This window comes from Cyclopterus lumpus, chromosome 6, assembly GCF_009769545.1.
Source record: "Cyclopterus lumpus isolate fCycLum1 chromosome 6, fCycLum1.pri, whole genome shotgun sequence".
Classification (NCBI taxonomy): domain Eukaryota; kingdom Metazoa; phylum Chordata; class Actinopteri; order Perciformes; family Cyclopteridae; genus Cyclopterus; species Cyclopterus lumpus.
The window spans coordinates 9711442-9729354 of NC_046971.1; the positions used below are offsets into that span (position 1 = coordinate 9711442).

At 42.3% G+C, this 17913-nt stretch overlaps 2 protein-coding genes across 2 annotated transcripts; one reads left to right on the forward strand and one right to left on the reverse strand.

Annotated features, from left to right (window-relative positions):
* Positions 1-2723: 2723 nt before the first annotated feature.
* Positions 2724-14837, reverse strand: duox (dual oxidase). The gene is given in 44 exon segments (XM_034534586.1): positions 2724-3374; positions 3376-3390; positions 3484-3612; positions 4190-4345; positions 4459-4500; positions 4502-4618; positions 4723-4986; positions 5143-5237; positions 5240-5276; positions 5387-5413; positions 5415-5515; positions 5616-5634; positions 5636-5667; positions 5753-5857; positions 5972-5984; positions 5986-6066; positions 6068-6226; positions 6332-6420; positions 6423-6465; positions 6467-6503; positions 6837-6878; positions 7041-7110; positions 7206-7381; positions 7472-7565; positions 8090-8315; positions 8534-8719; positions 9016-9218; positions 9619-9732; positions 9834-9971; positions 10071-10189; positions 10317-10492; positions 10568-10740; positions 10960-11065; positions 11319-11409; positions 11569-11662; positions 12026-12089; positions 12487-12654; positions 13075-13085; positions 13431-13632; positions 13767-13955; positions 14353-14525; positions 14604-14624; positions 14627-14686; positions 14771-14837. Coding segments are annotated over 44 exon segments (4632 nt in total). The 3' UTR covers positions 2724-3266.
* A 937-nt stretch (positions 14838-15774) lies between these two features.
* Positions 15775-17599, forward strand: duox2 (dual oxidase 2). Its single transcript, XM_034535651.1, has 7 exons — positions 15775-15924; positions 16036-16093; positions 16189-16323; positions 16450-16657; positions 16747-16961; positions 17054-17244; positions 17506-17599. Exons 1-7 carry the CDS (start codon positions 15778-15780, stop codon positions 17515-17517), a joined length of 966 nt encoding a protein of 321 aa, XP_034391542.1. The 5' UTR covers positions 15775-15777; the 3' UTR covers positions 17518-17599.
* The last annotated feature ends 314 nt before the right edge of the window (positions 17600-17913 follow it).

The window sequence follows — 17913 nt, forward strand, 5'->3', positions numbered from 1 at the left end:
GCAAATAAAAAAACTTGAACCTTGAACCTTGATTCCATGGAAAGTCATATATACACCTTTACTTCCTTTTGATACCAGCATACTTACTGTAAATGGCATGCAGATTTGCAGTAAGTATGCTGGTATTAAAAGGACGTAAAGGTGAATTTCTGACTTTCCATATAACCGTATTAATGTCATACATTTGTGATTCCACAGTGGGGAACTTCTTCTCTGCATTTGATCCATCCTTAGTTATTAAGGAGCAGTGGGCTGCAGTGAAGCGCACGGGGAGCAACTGGTTCCGTGTCTTGCTCAAGGACACTTGGACTACCAACTATGGGGAGCGTGGATCGAACCGGGTACCTTGTGGTTGCGGGACGACCTTGCTCCCTATTAACTACAGCCGACCCTATATCACTAGATTGTAGTGTTACAGAGTCTTCTAATTAATCTGATGAGAAGGTCCTCCAAAATGGCGAAATATAACTTTTGATGATGAAAATATATCATCAAATATCATGAAATAGCAGTGCTTGGCCCTCCCTCAGTAGAAATGCTGAGCTGCTCTTTATCGAGGCGGTGGCCACCACATCAGACTGTGTGGTTGAACTGGGCACCAGGTGTGAGTATGTGTGACAGGACCTGGGCGTTCCTGTAAAAGCTCCCATTGCTCCAAGTGAAACTACCCTGAGTAAATAGAAGTCAAGAAAAACGACATTGTTTACATCAGCTTGGAGTCCGATTCTTGTAATTGCAATCGGCAAGATTATAATTGCAGAAGTATGATTTTATATGTTTTTTTAAATGGGGAACTCTGGGAAAACGAGAGGTTCAATGTCTCACTGGATGTTTTTGCCTGATAACACACACTTGTCACACATGACCTTACATTGAAGTGCTGTCTCCATCCTTGTGCCTCTCAGATTAACAGAACACACACCTACCTCTGTGACTGAGTAAGCTTGTTGCTTTTATCCTGCTCAGGAATAATGTTGCACGGTGTATCGACACTAAAAAGGTATCGCGGTACCTGTACGTTAAAAAACGATACAGCATATTTTTAGTATCGATACTTCATTAAAATAGGGCACGATATCAGAGTTCTGTATTTCGACCTACTATCTCATAATAATGAGATAGTAGGTCGAAATAATGTGATAGTGAGTCGAAATTATGAGATAGTATCTCATTATTATGACTTACAGGATCCTAATTTACAGTGGCGGAAAATGGGCTTCCATAGTTCCACCTCCCGTCATGCTGCCTGCACGCATTGACTGCAAAGGGGCGAGGCTGCCCAGCAATCACTCATACTGAGTGATCGCTGGTGAGACATGGCATCAAGTGCAGGAGACATGGCATTAAGTGCAGGAGACATGGCATCAAGTGCAGGAGACATGGCATCAAGTGCAGGAGACATGGCACCAAGTGCAGGAGACATGGCATCAAGTGCAGGAGACATGGCACCAAGTGCAGGAGACATGGCATCAAGTGCAGGAGACATGGCACCAAGTGCAGGAGCTTTTTGCCGACCGTCCTCGGCATTTTGAAAAAAAAGATGCCAGAAGTGAATTCTGGAAGTACTTTGGCTACACTGCAGACAGTGAAGGAAAGCACTGACATACGACCTGTCTGCAAAACTTCTTTCAAAGCCACACAGACCAAGGGGGTTTCACCTCAAACACACATCTATAAAATGATGTAACTCTACAATGGATCATACTTATGGAAGAAACTATGTAGTCATCTGGTGAGATACGGACAAAAGGCCTACATAGCCGTGTATATCTCAGCTATGATGGCACCATGTAGTTTTCATTAATATCTTGCTGTACGCTAATACTAATATTAATTGCCATGTGTTAAGTGTTGAAAAAGCTGGGCATGAACAAGCTGGTAAAAAAAAGGAACCATACAGATGTTTTATTTATTACTATTTTAGATAAATATACCAGTATCGTATCGTATTTGTGGTATTGTATCGAAATTCTCGTATCATAAGTATCGGGTATCATGATATTTATGGCAGGTATCGTATCGAAGTTATAATTTTGGTGTCGTGACAACCCTACTCAGGAAGTTTCACTCGGCCTCCATGATCAACTAAGTTCATTACATCTGCATACACCCTTAATACATTATCTTGAGTGTATTTGATAAGCAAACAAACGTGTACAGCCCATTGTTGTGGGACTGTGTACGAGTATGTAACCTAGAGCCTTTATTTTTATGATATTAACGGAAGTTATGGACCAGGTACTAGGTTCGTCTACGGAGCTCAATTGTTGTGAAAAAAAAACTCCAAACCAGATACATTTTCAATCATACGGTTTTTACTGTATTATATTCCAGGAAAACAAATGCAATGCATACACACACAAATATATATTTATAATGCTAATAATAATGAAACTTTGTTGGTGTCATGTAGATAATTAGGAGTCATAGATGTCAGAGGGGGAAAGAAAGTAGAACGGTTCAGTTCATATCCAGGGAAAAGAAGTTCATACCCTTACCACACCACTTGTGGCAAGTTCCGCTGGTCCGGGATTGGCCAATAGTACGCTCTTGCTGCAACAAGCCGATATATCAGTGGGTTACAAGTAGCACCCAATTATTGTGCAAATACCAAACCATGTGAAAAATACAGTTTGTCAGAGAATGATGCCTCAAGCTGCAACTCATGAATAATAATAACTCATAAATTCATGTGGCACCAAGGAAAAATGCATCCCCCTGTGGAAAATCAACATATTTACTTTATTATTATTGTTTTGGGTGGAGGAGCTGTCTGGCTTATCACTCAACCAACAAATCAAATTTAGGAGTTTGCATTAATACAAATTTATTGTAAAATGTGATTTTATTTGTTCCACACATTTTAAACAGAAAAAAAGAAATCAATGACATGAAATCAACTGAACAAACATGGCATTACAGGTAACGGCTGGTACATATTTGAGTCAAACAGCAAATAAAAACTTGCATGATGATTACAAATTATTTGACATACAGTATCTTGTGAATCTTCATGTATGTTTTGTGATATAAGAAGGAGAAAATATCATCCATGACTGTTTGAAATGAATGCATAACAATAATATTTCTGAATAGATAATATGGATTGTAAAGAATAAGACACATTTAATCCGAAGACATTACATAAATCAAAGCTTCCTACATTGGCTCTTGGTGTCATTAACTGCTGTTGTAACTTGTTTTCTCCATTGTGAAGTGTCTCATCTTTCGTTACGCAACCATGTCGTCCAATGCCAAGAGGCAAGTCAGAAGTTCTCATAGTGATGTATGAAATGGGCCTGATCCCTCTTGTTCATCTTCTGGCAAGCTTTCTCCACGTTCTTGGTCAGTCCAGGTGGTCCGCAGCTGAAGACAACCGAATTTACCCACCTGCAGATAGTAATACAAGTTAAAAAGTAGGCTGGTGCATTGGGCAATGTTTCAGACAAACACAAGGTAGCTGAAGATGGATGAAGGACTGACCTCGGGGTGAACTTCCTGCAGTGAGCTGAGAAAGGACACCAGAGGCGGTCGGCCGAAGTGAGTGACGGAGCGCAGGCCGGTGAAGAGGCTGCGGCTCCACACCTTCTGAAAGTGGCGCTCACACACGTACTGTCGAAAGACAAGAGGGAGGGATCATTGGTGGGTTTCATTACTATTGAGGAAATATGTCATTTGCTTTCATTCACAACGGTTTAATATGAAGATCAGTGATACTCTGCTCTGCTAAATATGAAGTTACAGCCAGCAGCCGGTTAGCTTAGCTTTGGCATTAAGACGAGACAAAGTAGAACACCTTGTATTCACCTTGTATTAAATCTGTAAAAACAGAAGTTGAGGTTTAATCTGACGTTATCATATGTTGCAAACATTTCTTTTAGAGCTGGTAGGCAGATTTTGTTATCTTTGGACGGAGCCAGGTTAGCTGTTTCTTCCTCTTTCCAGTCTTCATGCTAAGCTAAGCTAACCAACTGCTGGCTGTAACTTCATATTTATCATTTATCAGAGCGGTATCAATCTTCCCATCTAACTTCAGATATTAAGAGAAGGAGCTTATTTCTCAAAATATTGAACTATTACTGAAATAAAGCACTTATTTGGAAGTAAACATTCAAATGAATTGTTATGTGGATTTATTAAATATTTTGAGGTATTTCAGTTGATTTATTTTTGTACACTTGGATCTCACCAGCATGGTGGTGCGGAGGTCGAACTTTTCGGCCACCTGCGTGATGTAGGTGTGGACTGAGACCAGCTCCTGGGTGTCCATCTCCTCCACCTCCCTGATGATGTCTGACACCCACTCAAACTGACGCTGTGTTCGTGTCACCCAGATGAAGTACACCTTCAAACAACCAGGGAATGGCCGAGAGAGAAAGAGTGAGCTTCTTGTACAAATCAATAACGCCTCAGGGACAGATTCAAGACAACATAGTATTGTAGGTTTTTAAGCAGTACCTTTTTACACTGAATCTTCGACTTGATGGAGGACTTGAACACCCAGGTCCTTTAGGATGGAGGTGAATGGGGTGACTCCAATTCCTCCTCCCACCAGAACAGACACCTCAAAGTCAATCCACTCCTGATGGCCCTCACCAAACGGACCATCCAAATACAGCTTAGGATGAAATAGAATATGAATATCATGAAAACACATAGAATGGAGAACTAGATTACACTATTTACACACACTAAATATAAAAAAAGAATACTTTAACCTGCCTTTGGATAGGCTCCGAGATCGAGCAGGCTTTCTTCGGCGTAGAGGTCTCGGAGCTGGCTGGTCCAGGGCCCCACAGCTCGGATGTGCAGGCTCAGCGTCTCTTCGTGTGGGGCTGATGTCAGTGTGAAAGGGTGGTACTCGTCTGTGTCCAACATCAGGCATGCAATACGAACCCACTGGCCTGAACGATACACGAAGCCCTGTGGTCGCTTGAACTCCAGATGAGTCACACCTACAGGTAGGAAAGCCAAGGGAAGTGTGAACTTGAATGCACAATGCACGCAATCATTACGCGATTTAACTGAAGATAATGGAAAAGTGACACTTAGTTAGCGAAGACTACAATCAAGGAGAGACAGAGAATAACAAGACATTTTGAAGATTTTCCAGAAGAGTCACCGGAAGGCAGCAGTTCAGACTCTGAGCACCGGGATCTCCAGGTTCTTCCTGCTCAAGCTGATCAGTTTGTCCAGCAGAAAGAGCAGCGCAGGTGGAATTAAGTAGATGTAGAAACGGGCTCTTGGAGCAGGGCGAAACTGCCATGAACAACTGTCTGTTGAGAAAGCCAGCATTGCATTATTCGTAAAAAACTGCCTCTCATGATGCAAGCCACCTGACTGCAGAGTGCATTTGGGGTACTTTTAAAGTCTGATAAGTACTTACTAGAATGTATACAACAATGTAGAAGTAGATGTGTGATCCAAAATCCACGAAAGCTGATGCGACGGAAATAGTGTGAGGCAAAAACATACATGAATGCCAAAGTAAAAAGAAGTAATACACCAGTCATTCCTAGGAAAAGAACAAAGAAGAGCAAAAAACAGGATTTAAGCACAATACAACAAGCCCTCCATGTACCAACTGGAGGTCATAAAAACGTTTCCTATAATACCTGGAACGGTTTGAAAGAAACCACCACGACCACTTCAGAGGAGAGTTCAGACCTAACATGAAAACACAGTGAATCAGCACACATAACTCCTCACAAAAGTGTACAAATAGCTGTTATAATCAGGCAGATACAGCCACATTACCCATTGTTGGAAAAGACTTTGGGGAACAGACAAGACAGGATGCTGAGGTTGCTGACGGAGAAGATGTAGATGTTGAACACATGGCCCAAACTATGAACAACTACAGTTGGAACAGAAATAAAAGTGAGCTCACACAAAGAAACAGGTGAAGACATCAGAATTTAACTTTCCGCCCTCCGTCATTCTCTGCTTTCATCTCCTCCGGGCTACCAACCTGAAAGAAGGATGGGCGGTCATGGCCATGAAGCGGTGGAAATCAATGGCTGCGTCGAAGGGGATGTAGCGGTTGAGGAATGTCTCCCGGCAGAGTTGTGATGAGGTTGCGACACACAGTGAGGAGCATATAGGGAAACAGGAAGGAGATGGCGGCGGCCGAGCCACGGGAGACAACTATACCCACCACCGAAGTCTCGGGGATACCTGTCGCATCGGACTGCAAAACTGTAGTCTGGAAACAATTATTTTTGAACTAGGTCAGAACAGGTATGATGCCGGGAGGGCAAAGAGGACTATACATATTAACATAGTGAGGAAGCTGAATAAGGAGAGGAATGATTTCTACTCACAGTAACACCCTCTCGAGTGCCACGCCGGCTGCGATGCCGTACACGACGGTGAAGCAGACGATATGACGGCGATAATTCTCAATAAAACGTTTGAGTGTTGGATCTTTTGTTGGATTGGGTTCCTTATGTACTGCTCACGCTTGAGGCCTCACATAGACATTAGGAGTGTTGACACCTGACCTGAAAATATGAAAAACTATCATCCATTTTTTACTCAGAGGATACTCTTGTTCTCATTTAGCTGCGGAGCTTTTGGTCATATTCAGGTCACCCAATCACAGAGGAAGTAGGGTGTGATGCAACTTGATACATTTTGCTAAACCACAGGTTGCCATGGTTTTCCACACAACCAGTTTCCTCAATATACAAACACGACAAAAATACTTTTAGTTTTCAGTAAATAATTTCAGTATTTCCTAATATGTTTAACTTCTCTATGGGGAAGTGTGTTTGTTATCTTTATATTTCCCTGCAGTCATTTGCAGAAGCAGAAAAATCCAATATAGAACAAACTTTTTCCGTCTGCGTATCTCCGGTCCATCTGTCTTGTTGCTCCTGCAAACAAAAAGAAGTGAGTGTAAGCTGGGATACAATATTCACTTAGGATCTATAAATGAAACGAGGAAGTGACAAAGCTACAGCGGATCATTGTTTTTTTATCCACAGTGACATTTGTGATCTGGATGAGTGATCACAGCCCGTGTCCTGTTCTCTGACCTGTTTCCTGGACAGATGAAGGACACTCTCTGGTCTCGACTCATCCGCTTCTTCCCCTGTTTCTCCATCCCTGGACACACAGCAGACGCATTCATTTCATCAGATGAGGTCAGAGAAATGAGGACTTTACGTAAAAGATCTTCTGAGACAAGACTTTCCTCCGACCTTTGACATTGAGTTGGGCAAACTGCAGCTCCTTCTCGTGGTCCCGCAGGAGGAAATGGAAGTCTTCCCACGTGATTCTGTCCTTGTCATCAAAGCCTGCTGCCTGCATCATTGCTTTGATGCCGTCCTCTGCCTGGCTCTTTGACAGAGCACCATTTGAGATTTCAATGAAAGACCTGCAGCACATCAAAAGGACAAAGATGAACCATCAGACAGAAAAAGAAACGTGGTGCCGTCATGAAAAAATACGAAAACATTGATCAAACCTGAGCATCCTGGCAAACTCCTCTTTTGATAAGAAACCAGTTCCACCAATGTCGTTCATGGAGAACATCAGTTTAGATTTTTCCTCTGGAGAACCTGATTAAATACAAACATCATCGATGACATAATGTAGGATGAGATTGATCCTGACATCAACCTTTTTAAATTTGAATTGTTCATTCAGACAATATCTGACATTGCCCGCTCCTGTCTCGATACATTACATCAATCTGTAAAACCTGTACGTTACTTTCGTTGATTTATCGATTTACTCAACTGATTTCATAATGTGTTCTGTAACAGTCGCAGTAGATCATCCACCAGAAAGCTTTAAATGATGTTGTAAATGCCGTTTCGTAAATTCATAAATTCTGTTCAGTTGAATTGTTGTGATTTTCTAATATAAAAATGTCTGCTCAGATTTACAGCTAATAGCAGAAAGAAATAGTCATTGCAAATATATGAGCATCAGTTTTGTTCTGAAAAAAGAAACAACCTCAAAATGATTCACTCCATCTATCTGGAATGAAAATTAGATTTAAATGTATAATTTTAGATTTAGGTTTAGACAGCAGCACACTTAAATACACAGCACAGCACTTTGGAGTCCTGCATTTTACCTTTCATAAAGATAACCATCACGTCAAGAAACTCTTGGAAGGAGAGGTAACCGTTTCCATCTTTATCAGCGAGCGTGAACATGGAGTCTACAAACAAGGAGTCGGGCTTGAGGCCGAGAGCATCAGCTAATTCAGCCGCTGTCAGCTCGCACTGGAGAACCTCTCTGGCTTTCTTGTGGGAAACGCCACTCATGTCCCCAGCGTCACACTTCTCTATTTCCAAGACCTGTGAACCAGAGGGTATGTCATTAGTAATATCACAACGTTAACTGAGGTTACTGTGTGTCCAGATGAGGTCACCATCAAGACCAACAATTAGTTCTTTTGGCTGGAGGTCGGACCTAATTTGACCTCAAACAAGGTTTGACGACATTTTGTGGCCGAGCTTAAGCTGCCGCTGTAACAGAGCGGAGGATGAGGTAAACATCCAGAGGCTGATGGTACCTTAGAGAAAGCGTGTCGAATGAAAGTTTCCACAATCTGAGCCCTCTGCTCTTTGGTTAAAGCCTCCTTCAGCAGTTCCCTCTCTCTCATCTCCATCACTCTAATCTCCTGCGCGAGGTCTGTCACCCCCGGGCACAGATACTTGACAAACGCTGCACGTTTGCTCTCATCATCAAAAAACAGCACCTGGATGTGCAGACAGGAAGAGAAAAGCAGGACCGGAGTGAGATAAAAAAAGTGATTTAGATCAGGTACATCTGCAGAATCTAGCTCGCATCATCGATTGAATGAGGTGCGAAATAACTTCACTGGTGAAGAGAGAAAGCATTTGATGAATTTGATGTGTATGCTTCGACAAAATGCAACAGTAGCAACATTAAAAAAAAGAAAACACTTTTTTATCCTACAACTTGAGTCACACTGCAGCTTTTTTCAGAATCTAAAGGTGTAAATCCCCCGCGGCCCCATGTCCAGCTGCTCACCAGGTCGTACTCTTTTGATACTTTGAGCAGCAGAGCTTTCTGGTGCTGGTCGTTGGAGAGATGGATGTCCAGGTAGTCCTGGTTGCCCAGATTGAGGCAGCGGTGAGAGGACCCAGATCTGTCAAAGAGCTGCAGCCTCCTCTTCTCGTCTAGCTCCACGCTGACGGGGTGCAGAGGTTTTTTATGGCCCTGCCACTCACAGGCTGGAAAGCAAAAGCAGAATGGTGCAGGACAGGATTCAGGATGATAATGGAGGTGTAAAATAACACAACTACCAGTTTGGTTTCACTATTATCTTTGAATAATGTCTTATCAAGTTTTATAGGTTGGGTTCAGTAGCTGACAGGATATATAAATCATGAAAGGTGCATATAATGCATTAAATCAGCTCAGTTTTATAATTGTGTTGATACCATGTGATATACATAGTGGTTGCTGCAGGCCAGTGCTGCAGTAAATCATAGCTGCTGATGGTCAGCTGATGTTTATTAGTAATTGACATTGAGTCAGTTTTAAAACCTTACAATGTATAGGTTTTTACTAACATTGGACACTATAAGAAGTTTTAGAAGTATTTTTTTTTAATCCCCCTGGATTACGTACCCGTGATTCCCACCGCTGGCTCCTCTGTTCTGTCACCAGCTTTTCTTCTTCTCTGGAACTTCCTGTACCTGTACGTGCGGAGATATGCCACCATGCAGGCCACCAGAAAACTAACTGTGGAAGTAGAATAATCCGATTGGATTATCAATTTCACAGCCAAACCGCTGAAATTATAATTATTGCTGTGCAAAAGAAGATGGATTTGTGATACTGACCAACAGGAAAAAAGAACAGAATTATGATAAATATCCCAAAGCCAGCTCGGCTCCCATCAAAGTAATTAAGTTTGGTAGCATTAGTGCAGGGATGGAGCATTGATGCGTTCAGCTGTGCAGGCTGAGGACAAGGGTCACCTATGGTAACAGAGAGTTTATTTATCCATCCTTTAAATATTATATCACCGATTCGAACAAAATCCTAGTTTCTTTAATGAATCAAATACACATGTGTACCATCTTTCCAGAAGAATACATTATTTTGTATATCAGTGGTTTCTGCACTTGTGACTGCGATGAGAACATCATGGAAGGTCACATTGCGGATCATCTCGATCTCCTCATCTGTGAACAAACTGGAAAACACCCCCAAGATCACACTGCGGTAAAATGATCGGCATATCAGGTAAATTACATAATATTGTAGGATCAGACACCCTCACAACGTTTTTGCTATTTTCAGTCCTTCAGAGAGGAGCTTACCCATTCTGTTTGTTCTCGAACCAGAAGCGGTCTCCATTTCTGATGCGTTCAAACTGGTCCAAGATTATTGCGGAGAAAACTGGACCCGGACCATCAAAAGACTCCAGCAGTCCTCCGGGGAAGAGCTCCAGTTTTGAGATGTCTCTGCTGTACAGTTCTGCAATATTGTTCAGCAACTGTTGGAGAAAAGAACACACTTTAATTCACTAGTTCAATGCTGGTGGATCAATCTTTGTTTAAAAGATGTTTACCTGTGGGTTGTTGCTGTTGAGCTCAGGATTTATGTCTTCAAATGTCTTAACGGGAGGCAGATCCAGAGCTTTTCTGACCTCAGTGTAACTACGCAGGCCAAAGTCTCTTCCTCTCTGGATGGTGCTGGCCACCAAATCTGACCGAGTGAACCTCATGGGTCCGTACATGAAGTCTGTCAGGATGCAAATGAGATCAGAGCTGTGAATATTACTTGAAAACATGTAAATTAATGATATGCATAGTGATTTTATTACAGATTCCCATGTTATATTATATCAATATAATATAATAATAATATAATATATGTAACACAAAACAAAGACAAAATCAACACCTTGCATTTGAAAACCTGTTTCTGATTTCTAATGCATGCATGAGGATGATTAATCACCTCTTAGGTCCTCCACAACAACATTGTCTTCTCTCTCTGCAATCTGCGAAGCCATGCCCATGAGGAGGTCGTCTATGTCCTGGCTGGTTGTCTTATCATCGCCTGTCTGGAAACAGATAGACCAAAAGAAACACAAAGATTCCTTCAGTACTTTTCCAAACTGAAATAATTGTACTAACAAAAATCATTATACAACTACTTATATGAAATACTTTTTTTAATTTCAAAGTATGCAATGTCAGACTGGTGGAGAGACAGTTTGTGGTGATAAAAGGTGTTTAAATGAGTACACAAATCAATTTACTGTAAATGTATTCCTTACACTAATATGAAAATGCAGAAGTATGATCATAATCTACCTGACGTTTCCAAAAGCTGTTACAAAGGCGCATTGCTGGTGATGAGCTGCCATTTATGTTGACGAGCCTTCTAAAATGACACGTTCTGTTTCTGTAGGAGAAAGAAGAGTCGATGCAGTGGGTTTCATTTCTAATAATTAGTACATACTGTTTTTTAGAGGGTGTCTGACAATGTTCGCAGCGGCCCATTGACCGCTAAACGTGGTGAGCTTGGATTCTTCACTGTATCAACTGAAAAATAGAATAGTACCTCAAGTAAACACCAGGTGGGGCCATAGTGATGCCAAATCGTATGGCAGCCTGGAACTCAGGAGAGACCCCGGGATCAACAAACTTCTGGTAACCTGTATACAGAGAAATAAAAAACATAGAAGAACACATTAACTTGCCAGATAAAACAATCCTCATGCAGGAAAACACCCGATGCCATCATCCAAAAGTTCAACCTGAGGAAACAAAAGCAGAGTGAATATGAAAATGAAGATTGAATGGTCAATGATGGGCTCATCTGACTATTGTCCCTTAAACTTTCTACAGCTGCGGGTGCTTATTCAGCAGAAGAAGGAGACTCAGGGTGATGCTTTGCTGACGGAGCACATAGTTGTCAAACACCAACAACGATAGCTCACCTGACCACGGCTTGTGGTCACCAGTGCATTACCTGTTCCCCTCCACTTGTGCGTACACGCACTCTGGCTGAGTCTTACCTAGGTAAGGAGGAAGCTTTTCGACTCCAAGATATCCAGGCAGCCAGTCGTATAGAGCAATATTCTGTGTGGAAAAACAGCAGGGATCAAAGTTATTGCAGCTTTTCTGAATCCACTAAAACTAAACATGATTGTATGATGATAATATACGTATTTTTCCTCCTTTTAAGGTGCGGTTTCTCTTACTGATTGGGTTTGATATGACAAAAAACATAGCTTTATTGCAGTTAGTTACCTATTGTGTGTAATAGAAGAAGATGTGATTAACATGTGTGTAATGTTGTTCCGGGACAGTTTTTTGCAGTGGACAGACTCGACTAATCAAAACAAGTGAGAGGCGATGCCTTTGCCCAAAAAACTAAAACCAACAACTGCAACCATAAAATAACGACCGTCCAGCATTGATAAAACCTCGCTCCCAGCCTGAATAGCAGGAGGATTACATCGAGACTTTCCTCTACCTGGAATGTGGCAACAACGGTCTTCCTGGCGTTTTGAAACAGCTTTTCGTCTGACCACTCTGGGTGTTCCTCATGCAGATTGGAAGCTACATAATTGTGGTAGCGAAACCAGATAATCCCCTCTGCTGCTGTGAACACGTTCTCATTGGCCCAGGCATTTCCCCAACTCTGGACACAGAAGATGGCACAAATTATAGGGAATTCTGCTCGCTGTACACAATAGAGAAGAGGCTGTTTATTTAACATGTTTTCCATACAAAATGCTATAGAAAAATGTGTCAGTAGTGACACACTCCCATTACCTTTATTGATGAGGATCTCTGAATGGATTGATAATGTGGCTGTTTGTTTTTAAGGACATGACAACAGAGCGGTGACAACATCAGAAGATCCTCCGCCTTCACCCCACATAATAACTACACACCTTTTACACACACAAGCAACAAAACACTGGTTCCACAACAACTGTACGGCATCCTCTGTGCTATAGAGAGAGGGATTTACTGCGGTGAGTGTGACAAGCCATTAACGCAATAATTAAAGAGTCATAACTCACGTCAGGCAGGGCCTCTTTTGACTAAGCCTCACAGGCTGAAACCCTGATCGGGGAAATAATATCTGCAAGAAATTCTTGCCGCTTGAGTTCACCTGCTTACCGTATTGTTACTATGATTACATACAGTGTAAAAAACAAACAGTTCAGGAACCTGATTGTTTATAGTTCAGCCAAACACACAATAAAACATACTTCAATTTGTGCCTCCAGATAGTTTGGGATTAAATTTGCTGAGAATTGGAGATCTATTATATGCAATTTCAACTAGTTTAGATGCTCCCGATGACATAAACCCCAGTGTCTGGTAACCAGTAGACAATCCAATTACTTATAATGCAAACAGTGTTTCAGCTCAGATCTGAAGTACAGTATATAGTACATGTCTCACCAAAAAGCCCATTAGGTCCATGGTCTCCTGTAGAGGGGTCAGCGGCGCTCCACATGAGACTGTGTCCTGTTGCCTGATTTGGCATGTTCCACTCAGGGCCTGAAGTCAAGAGCCCTCCAGAGAAGCTTCTCAGTGAGTCAGACCAGGACGTGGAGGGACCATAGATGGAGCTGCCATCTATCCATGCTGTCACCAAGTTGACCTGCATGTGATATATTAGTTTTTTCTAAGATACACTTAAGGAAAAGTGGAAATATCAGGTAAAATAATGCAAAGTGCCTTTCGGAGATGCAACAGATCTTAATTTATAGTTTTTTATTTAATTAACATAGATACCTGTGTGCGAGGATTACTGGGGCTCTGGCCAGACTCTTTGTCCCACGGTCCTCTCTGGAAGGGCAGCAGCACTGTTCCAGTGGCACTGGGGTCAAAATAAGGGTCAGCTTTTGGGACTGGGATGTTCATGAACTCAGGTGGACACCCAGGAGTTCTTGAGTCAAATATTTCAAAAGAAACATGATAAACCTGAGAAGTAAAAAACAATAATTTAAAAAACATCACTACAAAAAAACATCTATCTGGAATCAGAGTGTTATGTTTGTTTGATTTGTGACTGCGTAACAAAATACAGATCAGATTAAACCTAACACAAGATTGGTTAAATATCTGTCAAATAATGTGCAATATGCATTTGTTAAATGGAGGAGTTGGTCACTTAATATAAATGCACTTAATATAAATGTAATAAAAGTATTACAATCTTGTAGATACAATCTTGCACCTGCATTTCGGTAAGATATGGGTGGGAAATATCAACGCTCCATATTGGTGCATCCTCGCAGTTCAGTTTGGGTCAATTCGGCTTTTTCTGGTTTCATATTTTTTTTTGACAGCGCACTTCAATGCAACGCACTTGCTTGACATATTTACCAAAGAACAGAGAGAGCACGGTCTGGTTGCGCGTTGAGGGCAAACCGGAGGGGCCCCTGGTCAGCAGGCTGCTCAGTCTGCGGGGGTTCGGCCGCAGCGGCTCCTGGACAGGTTGGTAGACTCCGTCCCAGTAATGCGCGGGCACGAGGCGCACGAGGTGAGAACCTGCGCGAGCACAAAGTGCAGAGTGTTGGCACGCGGAGAGCTGCTGCTGCTGCTGCTGCATGCGAACGTGAAACTTACCGACAGCTCCGTGTTTGGGATTCCCAAACTGTTGTACCAGCCGTCGAAACGAGGAGCCTCCCAGGTTATTTCACAGCGTGACTCTGTTCGAGAAATGTCCACTTTACACAGCACTTGTGTAGTTTAACCGAGCAGCTGAACATGAAACGCAATGGTAGTGTACTTACGTCCACTGACGATGAGCACCCAGCCAACCGCTGCGCAGATACTCCAAACCCGTTTACGCAAATCCATTGATGCGAGAGGTGCTCCTCGGCTCAGTCTGCAGCCGAGAGGAGTGAAGGACTTGTGGAAAAGACACGGTGAAGGTAACACACATGTACTGGTTCTATGTAATACACGTTGTTGGTTGAGCTGAAAGACAACACAGGGAACCTTTTGTGATGAACACCAACACTTGAACTGCAGACATTCAAAGACAAGCTCCTGTTTCCTCGAGTCAGTGAGTGTTTGATGGGAGAAGATGAAATAGTTGAGTCTTACCCACTGGAGAGGCTGACCTGGAGTAGTGCAGTAGTATATAGTTGCAGTGCAGGTGAAGGATGGTGCAATAACTAAAGCAGCTAATCACAAACTGCATGAGACCTGTGTTGCCAAAAAATGGGAATGGTCATTACTTCTGGATACCACCTCTTTTCCACAGCATTCCAGTCAATGCATCCTCCTCCTCAGTGAAACAAAGGGGGCAGGGGGTATAAAAGAAGTGTATGTTCCCTCAACGTTCCCACTTCACCCTCTTCTTCTTCTGCCGTACTCGTCTTTCAGGTAAGAAAGATCTTTGGGATTTTCTCTTTTTTTTATTATATTTGAAACTTTTATTTTCATTTAGGTTCAAATGAATTAATCAAAATAGAGAGCACCTACATTCACATTACACTAACTGAGGAGGTCAAGTGGATGAACTGTGATTGCATGCCTTTGTTTATTACACAGATGCATTCATTTATTTGCAGCAAAGAGACCCCAGAGTCAGGGAACATTAGCTGACATCACAAGAGTCAGACATGGTTGTGCTTCATCGTGTGCCGTGTTACACAGCAGTAATATGCGTCCCATATACCGTATCTGCCGTAAAGAACAAGTGCTGCTATGTCTGCCTGTGGAGGAAACTGAGAGCCCTGCAGCTAACACTGTCTTCTCTGTTACACTGTCTAGTCTCAGCTAAGGAGCTAAGATGACTTTCTACGATGGCATTTACCCATTCTACCCTCTACAAAGGACCTGCTTCATCTTTAGTGGCCGCTTGCTCACCATTATTCTGGTCTTTCTTGTGCTAGCACTCAGTCTTCTTCTCATTCTGCCAGGGATACGAGGGAAGTCGGTGAGTGCAAAGCATCACATGCACCATTGCTCACTGCAGGAACCTCAGAAGGATTATCTCCTTTTTGATTCAGTGCACTTTAAATAATGTTGCTCTTTATGTTCCCATCAGAGACTGTTCTGGATGTGTCGAATAATTATCAGCTTGTTCATAGGAGTGGTAATAGTGGGTGAGTTTTGTATTCTTATCATTGTCGTTAAATAAATCACAGATTTTCCTTTTTCCTGCCGACCTCACTCGTCACTTTGTGTCTCTTCTCTGCAGCGCTCAACTTTACCAACGACTGGGCCGGGGCCAGAATGACCACTAATGCCACCTACAAGTCTTTCAGCAACGTGGTGGTTAACGCTGACATCGGCTTGCATGTTGGACTGTACGGCATTAATGTGACACTGAAAGGTGAGTCACCGTTGCTGCTGTTGTGTGCAGATATGTTTACAATACACTCATACACTGGCAGCTCTAAAGCTTTTGAACAACTTAGATCTGTAAGATGTTTGCTCAGTAGCCTGTTTTCTCTCACAGGGAATCCTGTTGTACAGTTCAATGAGACCATTAACTACAATGAGATGTTCAGCTGGCATGACACTATGGAAGAAGAGTATAAGGATGCTCTGGAGAAAGGTTTACCCAACCCCATCCTGTACATCGCTGAGAAATTCACCCTGAGCAGCCCATGTGGACTCATCTTTCAGTACAGATACTCTGGACGATATGCCTCTGCAACACTCTGGTAATGATATCTGCCAACAGTTTGAACTTGTATTGATAAACTGTCAGTTTCAGCAGATGAATGTGACAAGTAGCTGCACAATTTCACAGGACGGCATTTTGCTGCTGGATGCTCGCCAATATCCTCTTCTCCATGCCGGTCATTCTGTACGCCGGCTACATGATGATGGCCACCGCTGCCTTCATCTTCTTCTCCATGGCCTCCTTCTCCACCATCATGAACGCGCCGCAGTGTGTTTTCGCCATAGGAACGGACTCCTTTGAAATCGAGTACAGCCATTCATTCTGGCTGGCTCTGGCTACAGGTAACGACGAGAAGCTGCACATTCATTCCATATGTTTTGAGCTGTAAACTGGCACACAGAGCGTGAGTTCTACTAACTGAAATGATTTCCAGGTGTGCTGTGTGCCATCATCGGGATTCTGGTGGTGACGTTGAACCTTCTTATACCAGACAAAATGAAAGAGGCTTTCAGTGTTGGCGTCGACAGTTATGAAGATGAGGATGTTGCTTATGGGGAGGGCTACCTGAATGCAGTTTTTCTAGATGGAGTGACAATTTCCCCACTGACATCAAAAGTCATAGCGGTAAGTGGCTTTATTCATTGTACTTATATATAAATCAGTTAAAAATGGGACTTTGTTGTGCATTTATTTTATTTAATAAATGCACAATAAATGTTGCGGTATTGATAAGGGATGCATGGGAAATAAGATGAATCACTGCTATTACAGCCACCACACCATATACGTCAAGAATCCTGCACAATTATGTCCATTTAGTATTTAAGGAAGTTATTTCCACCTTTTCCACTTGTTGACTGACATGATTTTGTTTCTGTGTTTTAGGAGCACGTATGAAGCCGTCCTGGTTTCCCTCAGAGAATCCAGCTAATACTTGAAGATATTTTTGCTGAATGTGTTGCAGGAGTGTCTAACTTCACACCGCTTTGAATTATCAATGCAAACCTGTTATGTGTTAACCGTGATTTAACTGTAAATAGTTGTGCCTGTAAAGTTCATTGTCGTGGTGCATACAATATGCTAATTTGTATGGGATCCATACACTGTGTACATACACTGAGCAATATAGATTATAGGTCTACCGTTGCTCTACTTTTCATTAGAAATGAGAGATGAAAAATAATTTGTATTTTAATATTGATTACATTTTGATAGCGTGCATTTTGAGGCGTGCATGTTGCCATGGCAACAGCACATGGTGTAATTTGTACATAGGTCCTGAGCAGCGTCAAT